The sequence below is a fragment of the Petaurus breviceps genome, unplaced genomic scaffold (genome assembly GCF_028583685.1).
Source record: "Petaurus breviceps papuanus isolate PSGF00001 unplaced genomic scaffold, PetGlider_PUasm1.0 229, whole genome shotgun sequence".
Taxonomy (NCBI): Eukaryota; Metazoa; Chordata; class Mammalia; order Diprotodontia; family Petauridae; genus Petaurus; species Petaurus breviceps.
Window position 1 is genome coordinate 17,702,313 of NW_027185903.1, and position 16,775 is coordinate 17,719,087.

Below are 16,775 nucleotides of genomic sequence, written 5' to 3' on the forward strand. Positions count from 1 at the left end.
TCATGTGAGACCTCCATGATCACAATGGCTGATGAGAAACATAAAAACAACAGTTGATGAGAAAAAAAGAGGGGATATGGACACATTTTATAAAATATCTTCCAATTATCTTATTTAACCAACCTTAGTACTTAGTTTAATGGCTTATTTTTATTCACTTCTCTAACATTCAAATTCATAAACATAGATTCTAAGGTCAAAAGCCTTTAAAAAACTTAACACACACACACACCAAACTCTTTTTATTAAAATATTTATAAACAGGAATAGCCAAAGGTAGTATACATAGTATTTTTGCTTAATATGATCACTTTGGGGTTCTCTTCAATCTTATAAAATTATTTTTCAAATCAAAAGAGAGAAAAGCCTTATTTTTGTACTGTAATATGAGGTAGAAAATACCATGCTAGTTCTTCAAAACTGGTGTATATAAAATGTCCCATTAATTGACCATTAAAATAGAAAAATATAGCTAGAATTAGGATTTTAACTTTGGCTAACTCAACTCTATGGAATAATTTAAAGATAATCACAGAATATGATAAAATCAAATGAATTCTGGGCAAAGAATTCTGAATCACTTTTCTTAAAAAAATCTGTTGGACACCTTCACATATCATGTATATAAAAAAATGTTTCAATCATATTGCACTACTGGTGTTAAAAGTGTCTAATGGAAACATGTAAGAGTATCAGTTAAATACAGACTTTGAATCCAAAAATAAGCAATCACAATTATTATACTTTTCTCATTAAAAACTGAGGTCTCACTAAAACTCCTGTAGTTCTTTCAAAATACAGAAAAAAGTAATCTTATAGGTCCTATTTTTAGAGATAAAATTCCTTAAAATTTGAAAATTTACAGCCAAGTGCTTTTGGTTTGTCAAATTGTGCATTACTTTTCAACTGTGATATTGTAAATTTAAAAAATTTAAAAAAGTAACTTAAAAATCCAAAATGACAAAACTGTGGAAAATAGGAGTAATAATGGAAATGCCAGATTTAGTATAATCACATTGGTACTTGGGGGTATCACTTAAGAGAAAATGTAGTACTTTAGAGTTAAGGGAAGGCCTACAAATCAGATAACCTTTCCTTAGACTTCTCTGCAGTATATGAATCTGAACATTTAAGAATTTCCCACCCAACTTTCAATTAAAATTCTTTCTTCCTCTACCTTTCTCTCCAATATTCATTCAATTCTAAACTGATCTACCAAAAGGTTGTTTCCTTTTTTTTTGATGGGGGTAGGGAAGATTGTGCAGTGGGGCAAAGATTGGAGAATAGCAAAGAATTAGCACAAACTGTGGTAAACAAACTACAATATAACTAATTTGTAATCGGAGCACTCACTGAGAAAAGAGTTTAGAAAGACTTTCAAATTGGAGAATAATTTTAGTTTAAAAACTGCAAGTTAAGCAGATTTTGCAAATATAAATCAGTCTAATAAAAAAAAATTTCAAAAGTCTTAAATTTTTCACCATTTGATGTGTTCTTCATATAGTTTAATTTTGATGTTATTTCTGAAATCCATGTTCATATGAGTCCTTTTTCTATAAGCTTCATATTAAAGAATTTCAATTCTCCGATGCTGGGCCTACTGGACCATCAAAGATCAGCATAACAATCTGAAGTACAATTTAAAGAGTTTACTCAGCAGTAATAACAGACCTTGTAATCAAATCTCATGAACTGTTATTCTATGGGTTGAGTGTTCTGGAAGGATGGCTTTTGTTCAGCAACACAAAGGTTTTGAAAAATATTTACCAATTATTTTCTTTTTGACACTGACCAAGGGATGGAAATTATGTTTTGTTTTAATAACAAAATCCTGGTGACTCCCTTGCTTACTGAACAGTTTTAGAATCAATGGACTCCAAAATAGGTGGTGATTGGTTACCAAGAAAAAGCAAAGACACTATTTATATGCTATTCTGTTTATTCTTTACCATTCAGAAAATCTGATGACAGCAGTCATCAGCAAATGATTATGACATAGTGATTCACTGAAGAGCAGTATTTTGCAAATATTCCATTGTTCTCTTGCTTAATTCCAGACATCTTCACTATCCTATGCCTAGCTGGGAGATCAGCTAGATTCTTCTTTTAAAAATTTTGCTTATTGGTGAAGGCAAATTGATTTCCAATGAACTTTAATTATTCAACATTAATTCGTCAGAACTGAAAAAAGTCAAGGAAAAAGGGTAGAAGTGTCAGGGGAGAATATATAGCACATGGATTCAAGAGTTTAGATAACTGACAGTAAAATATATGTTCTTTGGTTAGCAAACCGAAAAAAAAGGGGGCAAGCACTGCATACATGATAGACACACACTAGCATTCTAAAGCAGAAGACAAGAATGTCAAGAGTGTATTCTTCCCCCACTGCCAGATGGAAGGGCTATTATTATAAATGAAAGGCAGCAGTAGTGGATGCCAGGCACTTTTGTTGTGTGCCAGATTCTGAGGTCCAGATGTAAGCAGGTTACCCCTGGGAAAGGACAGGCTTCAGCTCCCGCAGCAGAACAGAACCAATCACGGTTTTCTCAGTGTTTATGATGAGCTGTGCTGTAGAGCCTTCCTTCAGCTCCACTGTGACTAGCATCAGTGACCCACTGTGCACAGTTTTAGCTGCAAATCTGGAGGAAAAAAAGTGAAGAGATCTTCATGATGAGAGAGAATAAAGAAGACAGCATATTGTTCCTTAAGTCAAATGAGTTTAACAGAACATTTTTCCCCCAAATGAAATAATCTAAGAACAGGATCCCTACTCCCAGAAAACCTAAACCCAAGTATTCTTCAGGAAATTAATAAGCTGTACAACATCCTGACCATAAAGCCTGCAATTTGAGAGTTCAAGTGCACATGAAAGTGAAGACTCTCTAATTTAGAGGTTTAAATGTGAATGCCTATCAATAGCCCCTCAATAGTTGGGGGGTAATTTTAAAGTACAGTAATTCACTTGATATTTAATATATTGCCTTGGATATAGTCACTTAAAGTACACCATCCTATTTTCTCTATGTTGTTTTCTTTTCACAAAGATATCTTTCCAAGAGTTTGAATTGTAAAAATCTGAGTATTTTAAATGAAAACTGTTTATGGAAGCAGTTGGGAGGGTATGTAGAGAAGGAAAAAGACCTTTCTCCCCTACATATAGTGAAAATGTTTCCTATGAAAATTTTCATATTTCTACCAATGAGTCCAGTCAAGTTGAAAGATTCAATCTCTAGTGATGATGACTTGAAATGGAATCAAGTGAAAACAATCAATGAAGTACCTGCTTCCTTTTGTGTACTTTCAGAACATTAGATCCCCCCTTTTTCCTTTTGAATATGAGAGAGGAAACTTAAGGATTAATGCTCTATTACTACATTCCAAGACACGAAGAACCTACTAATTACATGGAATTAAAAGCAAAACTAGCCTTTTAAGCACTGCAATTGACTGAAAAGCCATTTTGAACACAATGAACTTCTGTCAATCCTGCTAATTCATTCTGCATGCACAGCCAAGCCCTAGAGACAGGAAGGAAGAGGATGGCAGCCACCTCGGCCTCCATATCCCATAAGGAACGAACCACACTTTTTTTGAGGGGAGGGGGAAAAGCACGCAAGCTAGAGCACAACAAAAGTTGCTGCGCATGAGCTTTGAAAACACTAACAAGTGTAGAGCAGGTCTGTGACCTGCTGTGACCCCACTTTTCAGGGCCAATCCCCTTTCCCCTTTCTGAATGACACGTGTCTGAATCAGAGCCATCTGCCTCAATTTGCGCAACATCTTCAGCCACAATAGGACCCAGTTAGCCCTGACAACAGCTCACAATACATAAAAATAAAACTGCTGGGCTGATAGCATGCTGTGGGCTATTCAGGAGCAAACCAACTGGTCAGTGTCTCATGTCTGACAATCAGCATGGGCCTTGCCCAGCGCCTACTGGGGTCCTCAGGGATCTGTTTAATTACCATCAACATAAAAGAGGGAGTTTATCAGGAGACACTCAAAAAAACTTCACTCCAGACTTAATTAAAATATTAGCCACTTAAGCAGGAAGCAGATTCTCTTTAAATGAAAAGTAATTTCTTTTTGATTCTTTAAAAATCACATCAAAAATCTCATAACATGCTACATTCATTATTTGGACAAAGTTAAAAGGCCATTTTTGGCCCTAAATAGAATCACGAGAAACAGTTTCCCAACAATAATTAGAATAATGCATCAAAAGGAAAACAAATATGCTAATTTTTCTAAACTGAAAATAGTATCAACAGTCTTTTAAATTATGTTTTTAAATGTTAGCTAATAATGGGTTACTGACAAAGTGTGAAAAAAATCAATCTTTAACCATTTATCTATCATATGAATTGAAAACATTTCCTTATATACCAAAACACACTGGGCATTTGTAAAGGACATTAAAAAGAACAAAGTTTTTCTTACTAAGGGAAGTTACTCTTCAAGTTATCAGCTGAAGGGCAGACAAATATGTACGAGTGTATAAAATATATCATATGTATATATATAATCACGAAGCTCTATTCCATATCAACTTGTTTTTCAGACTCTTGGTGTCCAGAGAATAGGCAATGTGTGCTCAATTTCCATTCTGAGGATCCACACCTTTTAAATAACCTTTTTAATACGAGGCTTATTACAGGCCTGTGGGATTTCTTTTGTCCAAAATTCTGAGGTATTTCTGCCTCCTAGGAAAATCATGTTTGTATCAAGTCAGGTTACCAGAGGCTAGCTAATCACTTGAGCATCCTGTTTATTACAGTTACTTTTGTCTATAATCTTGGTCATTCCATCCATAATGTAAAGCCCCTTATTTCTCCAGTTGATTCTGACAGGTTTATAATTATGTAAACAATAGTCTTATTAGTCCCTTTATTTACTTAACACTTGTGTCATGGGACCACAGAGAAACAGATTATGTCTGTAGGAATACAAAAAAACCAGTTTTCAGTTTTAGTGCTGCATAGCCCCAAGGCACATTTTTACTTCTTTTCTATTAAAAACTTAAAGTGGTAGAGAGACAATGTTATGATAATGCAAAATTCATCAGAGACATGTGTCAATTTTGGTGTCAGTATGTTTATGCAGATTAAAATTATTTTCTTGTACATGTTCTTTAAATCTTATTACCACCAAATTCTCGAAATGCTCTAACAAATAAGGACATGAAAGAGAGGAGGTATGCATTTGCTCTGTAGTGGAAACATGCTAAACAAATCATTCCAACAAGAGAGTTGTTAGCTAGTATAAAAGCAACTGCGTTTTTAACAAGGTCTCTGTGTTCTGGTGGGCACCAGTGCTGGAAGCACGCTTTAAAGAAGACCAGAAGATCAGATGTTCTGACATTCTCATTTCACAGTTCAAAAAAGATGTATTTAATTGGAACACAGTGTGATCACAGCGTGGTTTGTTTTGGATTGTGGAAAGCAAATGTGTGTGCCACCACCCCTCCCCCAACTTAATATGTCAGGGATCTATAAGCCAGATCACAGTCCCAACCTACTGTCACAAGGTGATCATTTTAGAAGCATTTCTAAGTAAGTTCATACAAGACAATGTAACTAATTTTTAGATGCAAGATTAATGATCAGGAAGACCACTGGTGCCAATTACACAGCTACAGAAAGTAATAGTTGACATCATTAGAACATTTAGGTTGTACTTGGCTTAAAACATGTTAAACTGTTACATTTTTTTTGCCTGGAAGGTGTTTGACTCTATGTTGGGTCAACATTGTTTTGCTTCTCATGCTGACTGAACATGTACTTTTTGTCTTTAATCAAATAAACTAATATTCTTCTTTAGTAACTGTCACCATATTAAAAAACCTTTATGGGGATATTTTCTTTGTAAAGAATACAAATTTCTAGCCCTCAATTTGACCCTTTTTTCTAATCAAATTCTGTTTTGAACTTTTTCTTTTCTTCGCATAAAGAAAAGCACATGTTCTTTCAAATGAGATCTCAGTGGATGTGCAATGCTGAGCTTTTGTAATGGTTCTTGTGATACAGGGAGGGTCTACCAAGAGACCAACCGACCTCAAAAAACAATAACAGAGTAAATGAGAACAAATAAGCGGGCTGACAGTTAAAAATGTATTGTCTATTTAAGATGGGTTCTACCTTATTAAGAGGTATTTTTCATAATTTTTCAATTCATTCCCTACCAAGTACTAGTTGCTTAATATTACCCAATGAAAACCAGGATTTTAGCTCTTGGGAACCTTGGAGATCATTCCAACCACTCTTTTATAATAATATAGATGAAAAAACTGAGATCCAGAAGTGATCTAACTTGTCCAAGATCACACAAGTCATCAGCAGCAAGGGTATGCTTGTATTTCATCTTGCCAAATGGATGTCCACAGATGTGATACTAAACTGTTGGCATTTAATGCTTTGGAACATATAAAACATTACTAGGATTTTAAAAACAAAAGAAAATTAAGTTGGCTATTAAACTCCAAATAATATGTGTTCCAATTTCCTGAAAAGTTCTTCTATCTTAACTAATGGTAATTAAGGCAATAAAAACCAGTCAAATAACAACAAACGAGATATCAATAGCATCTAAAACATATTCATTCACTTAAAATATATTTTCTCTGAATTTGCGAGAAGCTGTCTGGGGACTCCAAGTCCCTTTAGTTTCATTGAACAAAATAAACTTGTATCTAAATGTAAACAACTAAGATATTTATATTAAAATCATCTTTAAAATGATGTTTGTCTCAAAAGCTGCATGAATTTTCCAGGGTATTAAAAAACAAAATTAACAAAACAAAACCCCAAAACACAGAACAAGATTTGCTAGAGTTAATGCAAACAGCTCTAAGACATGCTTTTTCTTCTCATGGGTAGCCTTCCTGGTTCCTGATTTTTCTATTCTGAGTTCAATTTTCTCCTGTTTTCTGTTCTACTGGTTACCAGAAGCTGTGACAATGGCCCACTCAGGCTAAAACTTTTTTTTCCTACCCTGTACATGAAGCCTTCAATTACTGCCTGCTGAAGCAGACAGAATCCTATTAGTAAGAAAGACGATCACAAAATGCAATGCCCTGCCCTTGCTGTACAAAAATAATTAGTCCAAAGTTGACAAATGTGTAATGAAGTTGCACAATGCTTGTATGTAAGAAATCTTGGTTTGAATTAGTTTCCTACTTCCAAATACCAGAGTGAATCGCTATGGGACAACATTTTCCAAAAAGCTGAAATGAAACAAAGATTTTAAAATTGTTACTATCTTATTACTTTGATTTAGCATATCACAGCAACGATACAAAAATACTTTGATGGGGGTGGCTAGGTGGCACAGTGAGTAAAGCACACACTGGCCCTGAAGTCAGGCAGACCGAGTTTGGTTCTAGCCTCGACAAAAAAACAACAACAAAAAATACTTTAAACAGGGAGAAAAATCTATAAACTACAATTTTTAAAAAAGTTGGATATACAATTACATTTTGAGAGACAATCCTAGGGTACTTAATGCTGAGATAAAAGTTTAAATTTAATCCAAATTCATAAATGTCAACATCTTCCCTTTTTAATTTCCAAAATTAATTCTTCAATACCAAGATGTAATGCTACCAGTTAGACAAAAATAATCTATCCCCAACACTATTTAGTTCTGGCTATTCTCTATTATGGTTTTTAGAGATACTAATATATTCCATACTCTAAACCAACTAGTTTTTATTCAATGACACATTCTCTTTCTTTTACACAGCAAACTCAATTTATTTTCCAAACTCAGAGGATGGGAAGAAGAAAAAAATACCCCCATCTTTTCCTGCCTCCACCCTGACCCAGTGGGAGGGAGGGAAAGATATTTAAAAACAAAAGAATTAAAACCTCCCCTCATCAATGCCTTAAAACATAATTCTTAAGCCACTATCTGCTGCTTAGATTCTTTTTTTTAAAGTAGTGAATATAGCAGAAAAAAAGCAATAACACTTTGTTATTTTAACAGAAAATAGTCCTATTCATAAATTTCAGTAGTCACAGAATAATATACCTCACAAATGGCAAAATTAAGAATTTTTTAAACTTAAAGTCATCTTTCTAATTTGGTTAGCTTTGCAAATTTCCAATAATTCTTTCTGGTCAACAATTAACTGTGAGGTCCCTGCTTGATATTTCAAAGAAAATGATGCCTACGTATTGTAGCTCAAAGCAGTCAGATACAAAAGCAGTGCTGTCCTCTAGTGGACAATAGCCACCTTGTGAAAGAACCATTGATTTTGATTAACTTCAAGTCTAAACAGGTTCTACAAATCTTTAATCTTATTTCAGAATCAAAATTAATTAAGATTTTTTTGGGGCGGACCCCCACTCACATACACAACTCTAAAAATTAAGATAGCTTCCTGCAAGATGAAGTAAGACTGATGCTAGAACTCACGAAGTTAGGATACTGAGACACCAAACATTAGTGATGGACAAAAAATGTATCATGACAGCTTACTTCAAATATTATTGAGGTTTTACATCTTCAGAAGGTATGAGAACTAATTGGGGATGGGTTAGCAGAACAATACAGTGAGTTGAATGGCATAGTTCTTTTAAGATAAAAAATAACTAAATGTTGTATACAGGAAGTGTACTCAATAAGGGCCACCAGAGATAATATTTTGTGGCAATTAATAGCTATACAAGTTGACAGATTAGACTCTAATCATTAGAGACAAACCAAGCTCATTTTGAAGACTACCTGACCAAAAGTCACTGTCACTGCTGCTATTCTAAGTCTGGGGGGAAAAAAACCAAAATGCCTTTTTAATGTGTTAAGTTAAAAGTTGGACTGCATGTTGCCATGGATACACTGTTCCATTTACAGCACTTGGCTTTCCCCTAATAGCTAATGACCAGGCTGGTAATAACAAACCTATTCCACTAACATTACTTATTTACCCACAAATTAAGAATATTGCTTCTATTTCACAAACACAACAAATATCTGTAATTAACAAGGAAGAGGGAGAACAAGACCAAATCAAGAGTATAAAATGAATATAAAGTACTGATTAAAAGCAATAATGCAAGTTTTTCTGTAGTGTTAACTCAATAAACTAAGAAGTAACATGAAATCAGGGCAGAACAAAGGCTTTCACTCAAGAAACTTTTTTTAAAAGAGTTAATTTATTGCTCATGAAAGGGCATGACCAATTATCATAAGTAGCAGCACAAATAATCAGCAGTTCTTATCAACAAAACTTGTGCTACTGAATGTGATCCTTGTCATTCTCTTTAGCTGAGTAAGAACTTGAATTGGTTTAGACTAGTGATGTCAAGGGGCTACTAAACCATACATCAGAATCCCTGTGGGAGCATACTGACTTAAAAAACCATACGTTAACATTATCTATGTTGTTTTACATTATTTGTCATGTTAAATATTTCCCAATCACATTTTAATTTGGTTCCACCTAACTTGAAGGTGTTGTGGACCACATGTGTGGGCAGCATGTTTGACGCTCCTAGTTTAGACAACTCAAAGACTCAAATTTTTTGCTATATATGACCACAGATTATTTGAATCAAACTCTGTGGAAAGATAAAGCTGTAATGTGCTGCTGTAATTAACAATAACATTATCTTGTTTGAGCACTTAGCTATTATGGAGTCAAGACTGAAAAAGTTGAAACAGTTTTTATCTACTGCATTCCCTAACCTTCAAAAAAATTTATGAGTATATAAAAGGAAAAAAAATGGATCTATACTAGTGATCTTTTGTTTTTATTATTCAAGGTTCGATGTAGTCTAGATTATTTGGCTGCTTTTGGCCATTTCACTGTTCATTAAAAACACCTTTACCATAGAAGAAGCTAACTAAACAAAAGATGAAACTTTAACCAGTTCATTTTGCTACTGATTAACTTGAGTAAAAGAAAGTATAGAAAGGAAGTTGAAATAAGCAATAAAGGGATTTTGAATTTTTTGAAATCTCAGCTTTTTCCTCTCCTTATCCCTGCTAGACTCAACTGCCTGGACATAGAGTCCCTGCAGCAATTCATCTATCTTTTCCTAAAATGAATTTAACCTTAAAAAAAAAATCCACACACACAAATATGGACCCAAAAAGTCACTTCACAAAAGATACTCCCTATTACCAACACTTTTTTGGTGCTCCCCTCCCCACCTTTTCCCCCAAACAATAAAAATTAAAAATTCATTTCTTATTAACCTCTAAAAAATGTAACTAGAACCTGACAGAACAATTTATTCCATATTCTGCATACTCTTTATTTATTTCTGTCAGTTTATCTGTGTTAGTTTTGCCTGCCTTAGATTATCAGCTTATAAAGGGCTGAGGATGTCTGGATATTCTCTTTGTATGGTACTACCACAGTAAAGGGCTTAATAAAAGCTTTTTAATGAGGAGGCTTTCAATGTCCATGTTTTCCCGATTTCCCCTTTAATAACCGAGTTATCATGGCAAAAACACACTGCCTTTTACTAACTGTATTTTAATAGCAGAATTTTCACATAACAAATCTGAGTCACAGATTTTCAAAGCATAATATTCTGATGGACTCTCTGATGCTACCACTCATTTTTAAAAGCAAAACTAAATGTCATGGCAGAAGAATTATATTAAATATGTACCAATTTCATAGCCAAAATAATTTTTTCAACTGATCTGTGCCTTTAATGAGTGACTGTATAGGACCTATTGCTGCTTTTTAAAATAAAGCACAGAAGCCATATACATTTAACTGGTTTTTATTCTCTTCTCAGCAGAACCATTTTGTAAGGTGCTATGGAATTTCATTTTTTGTTTAGTCTTGATCAACTTCTTAATTGAAACTTCAACTTCCTATCTTGACATTTTTCTACATGATAAGAAAAATGGATCATTTTCTAATTCACTCTTTTAAGTAAGAATTCATTTGATACTTAATGCAAAATCCATCAAGAATTTGAAAAGCATGAGACTATAATGTTATTTGGTTTGTATTTCATGCTATTCTCAAACAATTCATTCTAATGCTCTACATTCCAACAGCAAGCAACAGGAATTTTCTTCTATAATGACTGTCTATAGATGGGTGTGGGATATGCATGTGCATGTGTGGACTGTGGACTGGACCAATAAGCTCAATGTCACAAGGATCTCCAGATGAGGAAATTCCCTGTACCCATGTAGCTTAGCATTTGCTTGGCCACAGAGAGTATTAAGAGAATTGCATGGGACCCAAGCAATTATGTGACTCATCCAGGGTCACAAAACCAGTATGTGTCTGAGACAGGTCTTCCTGACTCCAAAGCTGATTCTCTGTCCAGCACACTATACTGCCTCTCACACTCGGATATTATTATTATTAATATTGTTAAAGTGTCCATTAAGATGTCTAAATATATTATAACCATCAGGGAATTTCCCAAAAAAACAAGTAAGATTTTCATGTTGAACACTTTATAAAACTGCCTTTGTTATGTAATTTTCCTTTATAAAAGACTATTCTTAATGCCCTAACAAAAAGGAATTTGGTGGCTAAGATGAGATTCAAATCTGGCCTAAGACACTAGCTGTGTATTCCTGGGCAAATAACTTAACTTCCCTCAACTTTAGTTTTCTCATCTGTAAAATGAAGATAATAAGAGAATCTTCCTGATAGAGCTGTTGTGAGGATCAAATAAGATATTTGAACATCTTTTTGTAAATCTTAAAAATGCTACATAAATGTGAGTTTGTTATTATTATTATTTATATTAAATAAGTACCAATTTCACAGCCAAAATAATTTTTTCAATTCATCTGCTCCTTTAATGAGTGACTATGTAGGATATATTACTGCTTTTTAAGATAATGTGTAGAAATCATTTATATTTAACTGCTTTTTTTTTTTCTCCTTTCAGCAAAACCATTTTGTAAAGGTGCTATAGAATTTTCCCTTTTTTGGGAGGGGAGGAACCTGTGATTTCACTGGTATTGGGAATTCCTGGTTAAGAGAAATCTTTCTATTAGTGCCGGTTAGCACCTCCTCCCTAATTTATAGTTTTAAATTTCTAATCTTGGAGAGCTAGCCAGATGTAGCAGATAGTGCATCAGCCTCAACATCAGGGAGACACATATTTGACCATGTGATCCTGAGCAATTCCTCTGGCAAGTAAGAGCTATTAGTAAAAATAAAGTAACACTTATTAATATGCCATTCTGAAAGCATGTTGCAAAAGAACTCAGAGGAATTTGTATTTTAACATTAGGTTAAGTACAATACAAACTCACAACACTAAACTCAGTCCAATATGAAAATGTAATACAACTATTACATGTTTTTTTCACACACGCACACACACAAAGAAGAGACAAATAATAGTTTCTGTTAGTTATTAATGTAAATAGTCATCTTAACTTGAAATGAAGAATAACTTTGTGCCCATTTTATTCTAAACTTATAGTGCTTTGATATAGAAGAGGAATACAAATTATGTAAGGAAAACAGTCCTCTCTAAAGTCTTTGTGGGATTAATATATGAAGGACTCTGTATTCATCGTTTATTCTTTCTCATTATGAAGCTCCCCTGATCTAAGTAGTATAGATACACTTTGTAAGTTAAAGTAAAATGTAAATATTAGGAACAGAAAGGCAACTTAAGATTCACACAGTTTCTGACTACCTGTCTGACTATCTGTTATCCTTCTGGGAGGTTTGTCTCTTGATACCACGGACAGCCACGTGCTGGGCACTGATGATGGGGTCTGCACTATTACTGTTCTTAGTGTAGGAGTATAAAGATTATTTGGGAGCATGTTTCTGATCACATTCTAAAATCAAACAGAAATCATTCCTAGATTAGTATTGTTTTGTATTAGCTATGCATATCTCTTCCATTGGTATGGATGATTTAGTTAACTGTTATCATTTGCACTTTGCTGTAATAAAGTCACTGAGGTTCATGCCACTAGTCATGCCAAATAACAGCTAAACTGGAGGATTTTACAGCTAGTTTTTTGATTGTTCCTCAACAGGATTAAACCAGAAACCCTGGATTGGCTCTTGGCATCTCTGCCACCGACCAGCTGTGTCACCATGGGCAAGTCCCTTAACCTTCCCTAGTTTTAGTTCCTCATGTGTAACAGAGAAATAGCAAAACGTCTACTATTTATTTTGCAGGCTCTCACCAGCAGGGATCAAACAGTGTAAGGCCTCAGCAAGGACAGCATGAAATTTCATTTTTACCAACCAAGTAAAAAAATTGGTTCTGGTAATGTATGTTTTAGCATTCTAGTATCTTATATTATTTGTATTTATAGGGGCACATAAATCAAACATAATAGCATCTGCTTTATACAGATGCGGGAAATAATAGGGGATAAACACTTAAAAACAGGGGGAAAAACTTATTACACTTATTTCATTCTCCTATATTTGGAAGAATGGAGTAGCTGCAAATGTAGAAAATACTTATCTCTGGCTCTTCTGAGAAGCATTAATAATCTATTGCTTTAAAGGCTCATATAGTTCTCATTGTTGAACTATATAACAGATAGGACTGCATATCTATAATGGTAATAAGACCACTTTTTGAATTATGGCACTTCCCATAGTATTTTCCTATTTTTTTTTTTCCATTTTACAATCCTGTGAAGCAGGTAGGACAGGTAACCTCATTTGATAAAAGAGGAAACTGATACCTAGCTAGAGGCATTGAATGAGTTGTCCATGATCACCAGCCAAACAGTTTTGTGGCTGGGACATGAGTTTCTGGTTTTGTTGCTAATTAGTCACAGATTTCGGTTCCATAGATCATTGGATTTAGAATTGGAAAGAAACTTAGAGATCATCCAGTCCAACCTTATTTTACGATGAGGGAAGTGAGTCCCAAAGAAGTTGAGTGACTTGCCCATAATTGCACAGGGAGTAAAGTCAGGTGCTCTCAGTCTAGAGTTAGAGCTTTTTTCATTAAGCAACACCGTCTCTTCTCTGTAAAATGGGGGTGTGGGTATTAGACTAACTCCTTTTCTACCTTAAAATTTTGTGTTCATTTTATATTCTAGTTAGTGGCAGAGCAAGAAACCAAACTTGGGACTCCTGACTGCCAGGCCAGTGACCTTTCAGGGGTAAAAGGAGGGACAAAAACAAAAGTTGGGCCCATCTCTCTTTGCTTCCAATCAAGCACTTTTTCTACTACTTGATATTGACCCATAGTCCCTGGGATGATTCATTTGAAAGTTTTTGAGGTCTGAAAAGTCTTCACATTTTGGGCTCTGTCTCAACCTTGAAGTAACACTAAAAAGAAACCAGAGTCATAAAGAAAGAAAACTCAGAGTTGGGACTAGGGAACATGTCTACACTCCCCTCTTTCCTTGTGCTAAGTATCTGAGCCCGGATTCGATCCCCAGGTCATTCCGACACTGGAGCCGGTGCTTTTACTCGCTGAGCCACCTGGCCGCCCCTAAGCAACTGGGGTTAAGTAACTTGCTCAAGGTTACACGGCCAGGTGTTTCTGGGTGGGTGCTAAGTGTCTGAGCCCGAATTCGGTCCCCAGGTCATCCCAACCCTGGGGCCGCTGCTCTTACTCACTGTGCTACCTGGCTGCCCCTCAGTGGACTTTTAATACCAATATATAATGGAGAAGCAGCATTGTGTAGTTCACCAGGAAGTGGAAGATTTGAGTTCAAGTAATGACTTTAATACTTTCTAAGAGTTTATTTTTGAGAAGATACTTTTTTGAGCCTCAGTTCCCTCACCTGTAAAATGGGAACATCATTACTCTACTAACTCACCATCAAAAGAGATAATGATTTAATAGGGTTTCATAAGCTAAAAGTCCTATAAAAATGTTTTTGTTGTTGTCATTCACTTGTCTGGGTTGTGTCCAACTCTTCATGACCCCATTTGGGGTTTTCTTTTTTCTTAAAATGTATGGCATCATTATTATGGAAGGTGAGATACTGCTCGCCTCTTTCAGTAATGCCCAATAGCAATGTACTAAGATGCTACTATATTGGCAATCTGGGTCAGTTATCTGGTAAGCTATCAATTTTAATTCCAAAGTCAAAGAATCATAGAAAATCAGAATAAGAAGGGAGTTCAGAGGTTATCTAGACCAAACTACCTAATCTGGAACCCCCCTTCATAATATACTGGGATTGGAGGTCATCCAGTTTTTACTTAGAGACCTCTGGTAAGGGGCAGCCCATTCCATTTGTGAAGAGCGCAAAATATTGTTTTTGTGATGTTATATGTTAAATCTAATCACTTGTGCCACAGGTACCACCATAAAAAAGAGGCATACATATACTTGGGGAATATCATTTTCAAAAGACAAATATGAATCAAGGATTTTATATTTACGTATATCATATATTTTTATCGCATCGTTTGTTAGTGAAAAAATTACCTATGTATGTTATCTTGTCCAGAAGGGACTATACCTAGGTTGGCTACATTTACAATCTTCTGAAGTATCACAGGGGGAGCAGAATTCTGTGGTAAAGCCATGACTGTAGTTGATGTTTCATTCATTCCTGTCAGCATTCCTGTAATATTAAAAGGAAGACCCGTTATAAGCTCATATCTTTATGCAAACCACATTTGAAAAAACCCAATGCTTCCCAGCCAGTGTTTTTAAGGAGTTACCTTTATTAACAAAGTAATCCCTCAGAACGTATGCTATAAGTTAAATTCATAATAATTAAAAAATGAACCGCTACTATTTCTAAATAATTACATATTCCCATTACAGGAAAAATGTGTGGAAATATTATTTCCTGATGCAGTCAAAGCAATTTTCCCCCCTTAATGGATTTGCTCGAGTACTAAAGAATAAAATGGCATAAATACAAAGATGAAATCTCAATTTCAGTTCCTTTAAAAATATAATCAATTAATCTGAGACTACATAAACAAGCTTTTCCCTTTTTAGCTTATAAATATTCATTCAAATATATTTTATTGAGACACGTTGAGGGCAAATCATAGTGGATTCTAGAATTATGAGTAGACATTATCTGAGGATTATTTCTCCTCATGAACTCAGAATGAACAAAGTTACCTTATCAATAATTCACTCAGTTACCACCTGGTTTGTAAAAAAAAAAATACCTTCAGACAAGTTACACCTGATGACAGCCTCTGACTAAGTCATGGCACCATAATTAAACAATCAGAACTTCAGCTACAAATCTGGGAGCAAAAATCATAAGCAGAAAATAAAGGAACACCTCAGATTCTAGAGAAACAAATAATACTATTTTAAATTTTAGAAATGCAACTAAGTTAATTAAACTATTGAACAAAAGGAGATGAGGTTAACACGAGGCATGCCCCCAATTTTAGAAAAATTTTACATCAAAATATTTAGTGAACAAACACAGCATAATGCAAAATACTTGCTATATTACTGTAATTTAGTACCTAGGTTAAAAGTAAAATGCAAGTATCATATATCAATCTGTGACCCAAACTTAACATTGCATAAAAGCCAAAACTTTGGAAAAGTTCTATTTAAGTGGAATGTACAATGTCATGGAAATGATAATTTGATTTCAAACATTTTTCTTAAAAGTTCTGTATTTTCATGGCTGAGCGTTTTATCTGTGTTAAACTTATACCAAAATGAAGAGGAAACAAAACTCCTGTAATTAGCAGTAGAAAGATACAAAAGGCCACCATCATAATCTGATTTTTGCAGCAAAACATCAAATAAGACTACCCAGCTTAGAGCAAAAACAAGCTTTAGCCATTATCAAAACTCTGAGAACAGTATGTTCTGTCTTTGACTGTTTAACTTCAATATTAGGCAAAAGCTTTA

The 16,775-nt window shown here is 34.6% G+C and overlaps 1 protein-coding gene across 2 annotated transcripts in view; it reads right to left on the reverse strand.

The window, feature by feature from the left end:
- Positions 1 to 1,921: 1,921 nt before the first annotated feature.
- AP3B1 (adaptor related protein complex 3 subunit beta 1) overlaps positions 1,922 to 16,775 on the reverse strand; it is a 357,386-nt gene continuing 342,532 nt past the window's right edge. For both annotated transcript variants that reach the window (XM_069096283.1, XM_069096282.1), the window contains exons 26-27: positions 15,363 to 15,501; positions 1,922 to 2,639 (exon numbers count right to left, since the gene is read on the reverse strand). In XM_069096283.1, the coding sequence (XP_068952384.1) occupies positions 2,486 to 2,639; positions 15,363 to 15,501 (293 nt within the window). In that variant the 3' untranslated portion in view covers positions 1,922 to 2,485. The remainder of the gene's footprint in view (positions 2,640 to 15,362; positions 15,502 to 16,775) is intronic.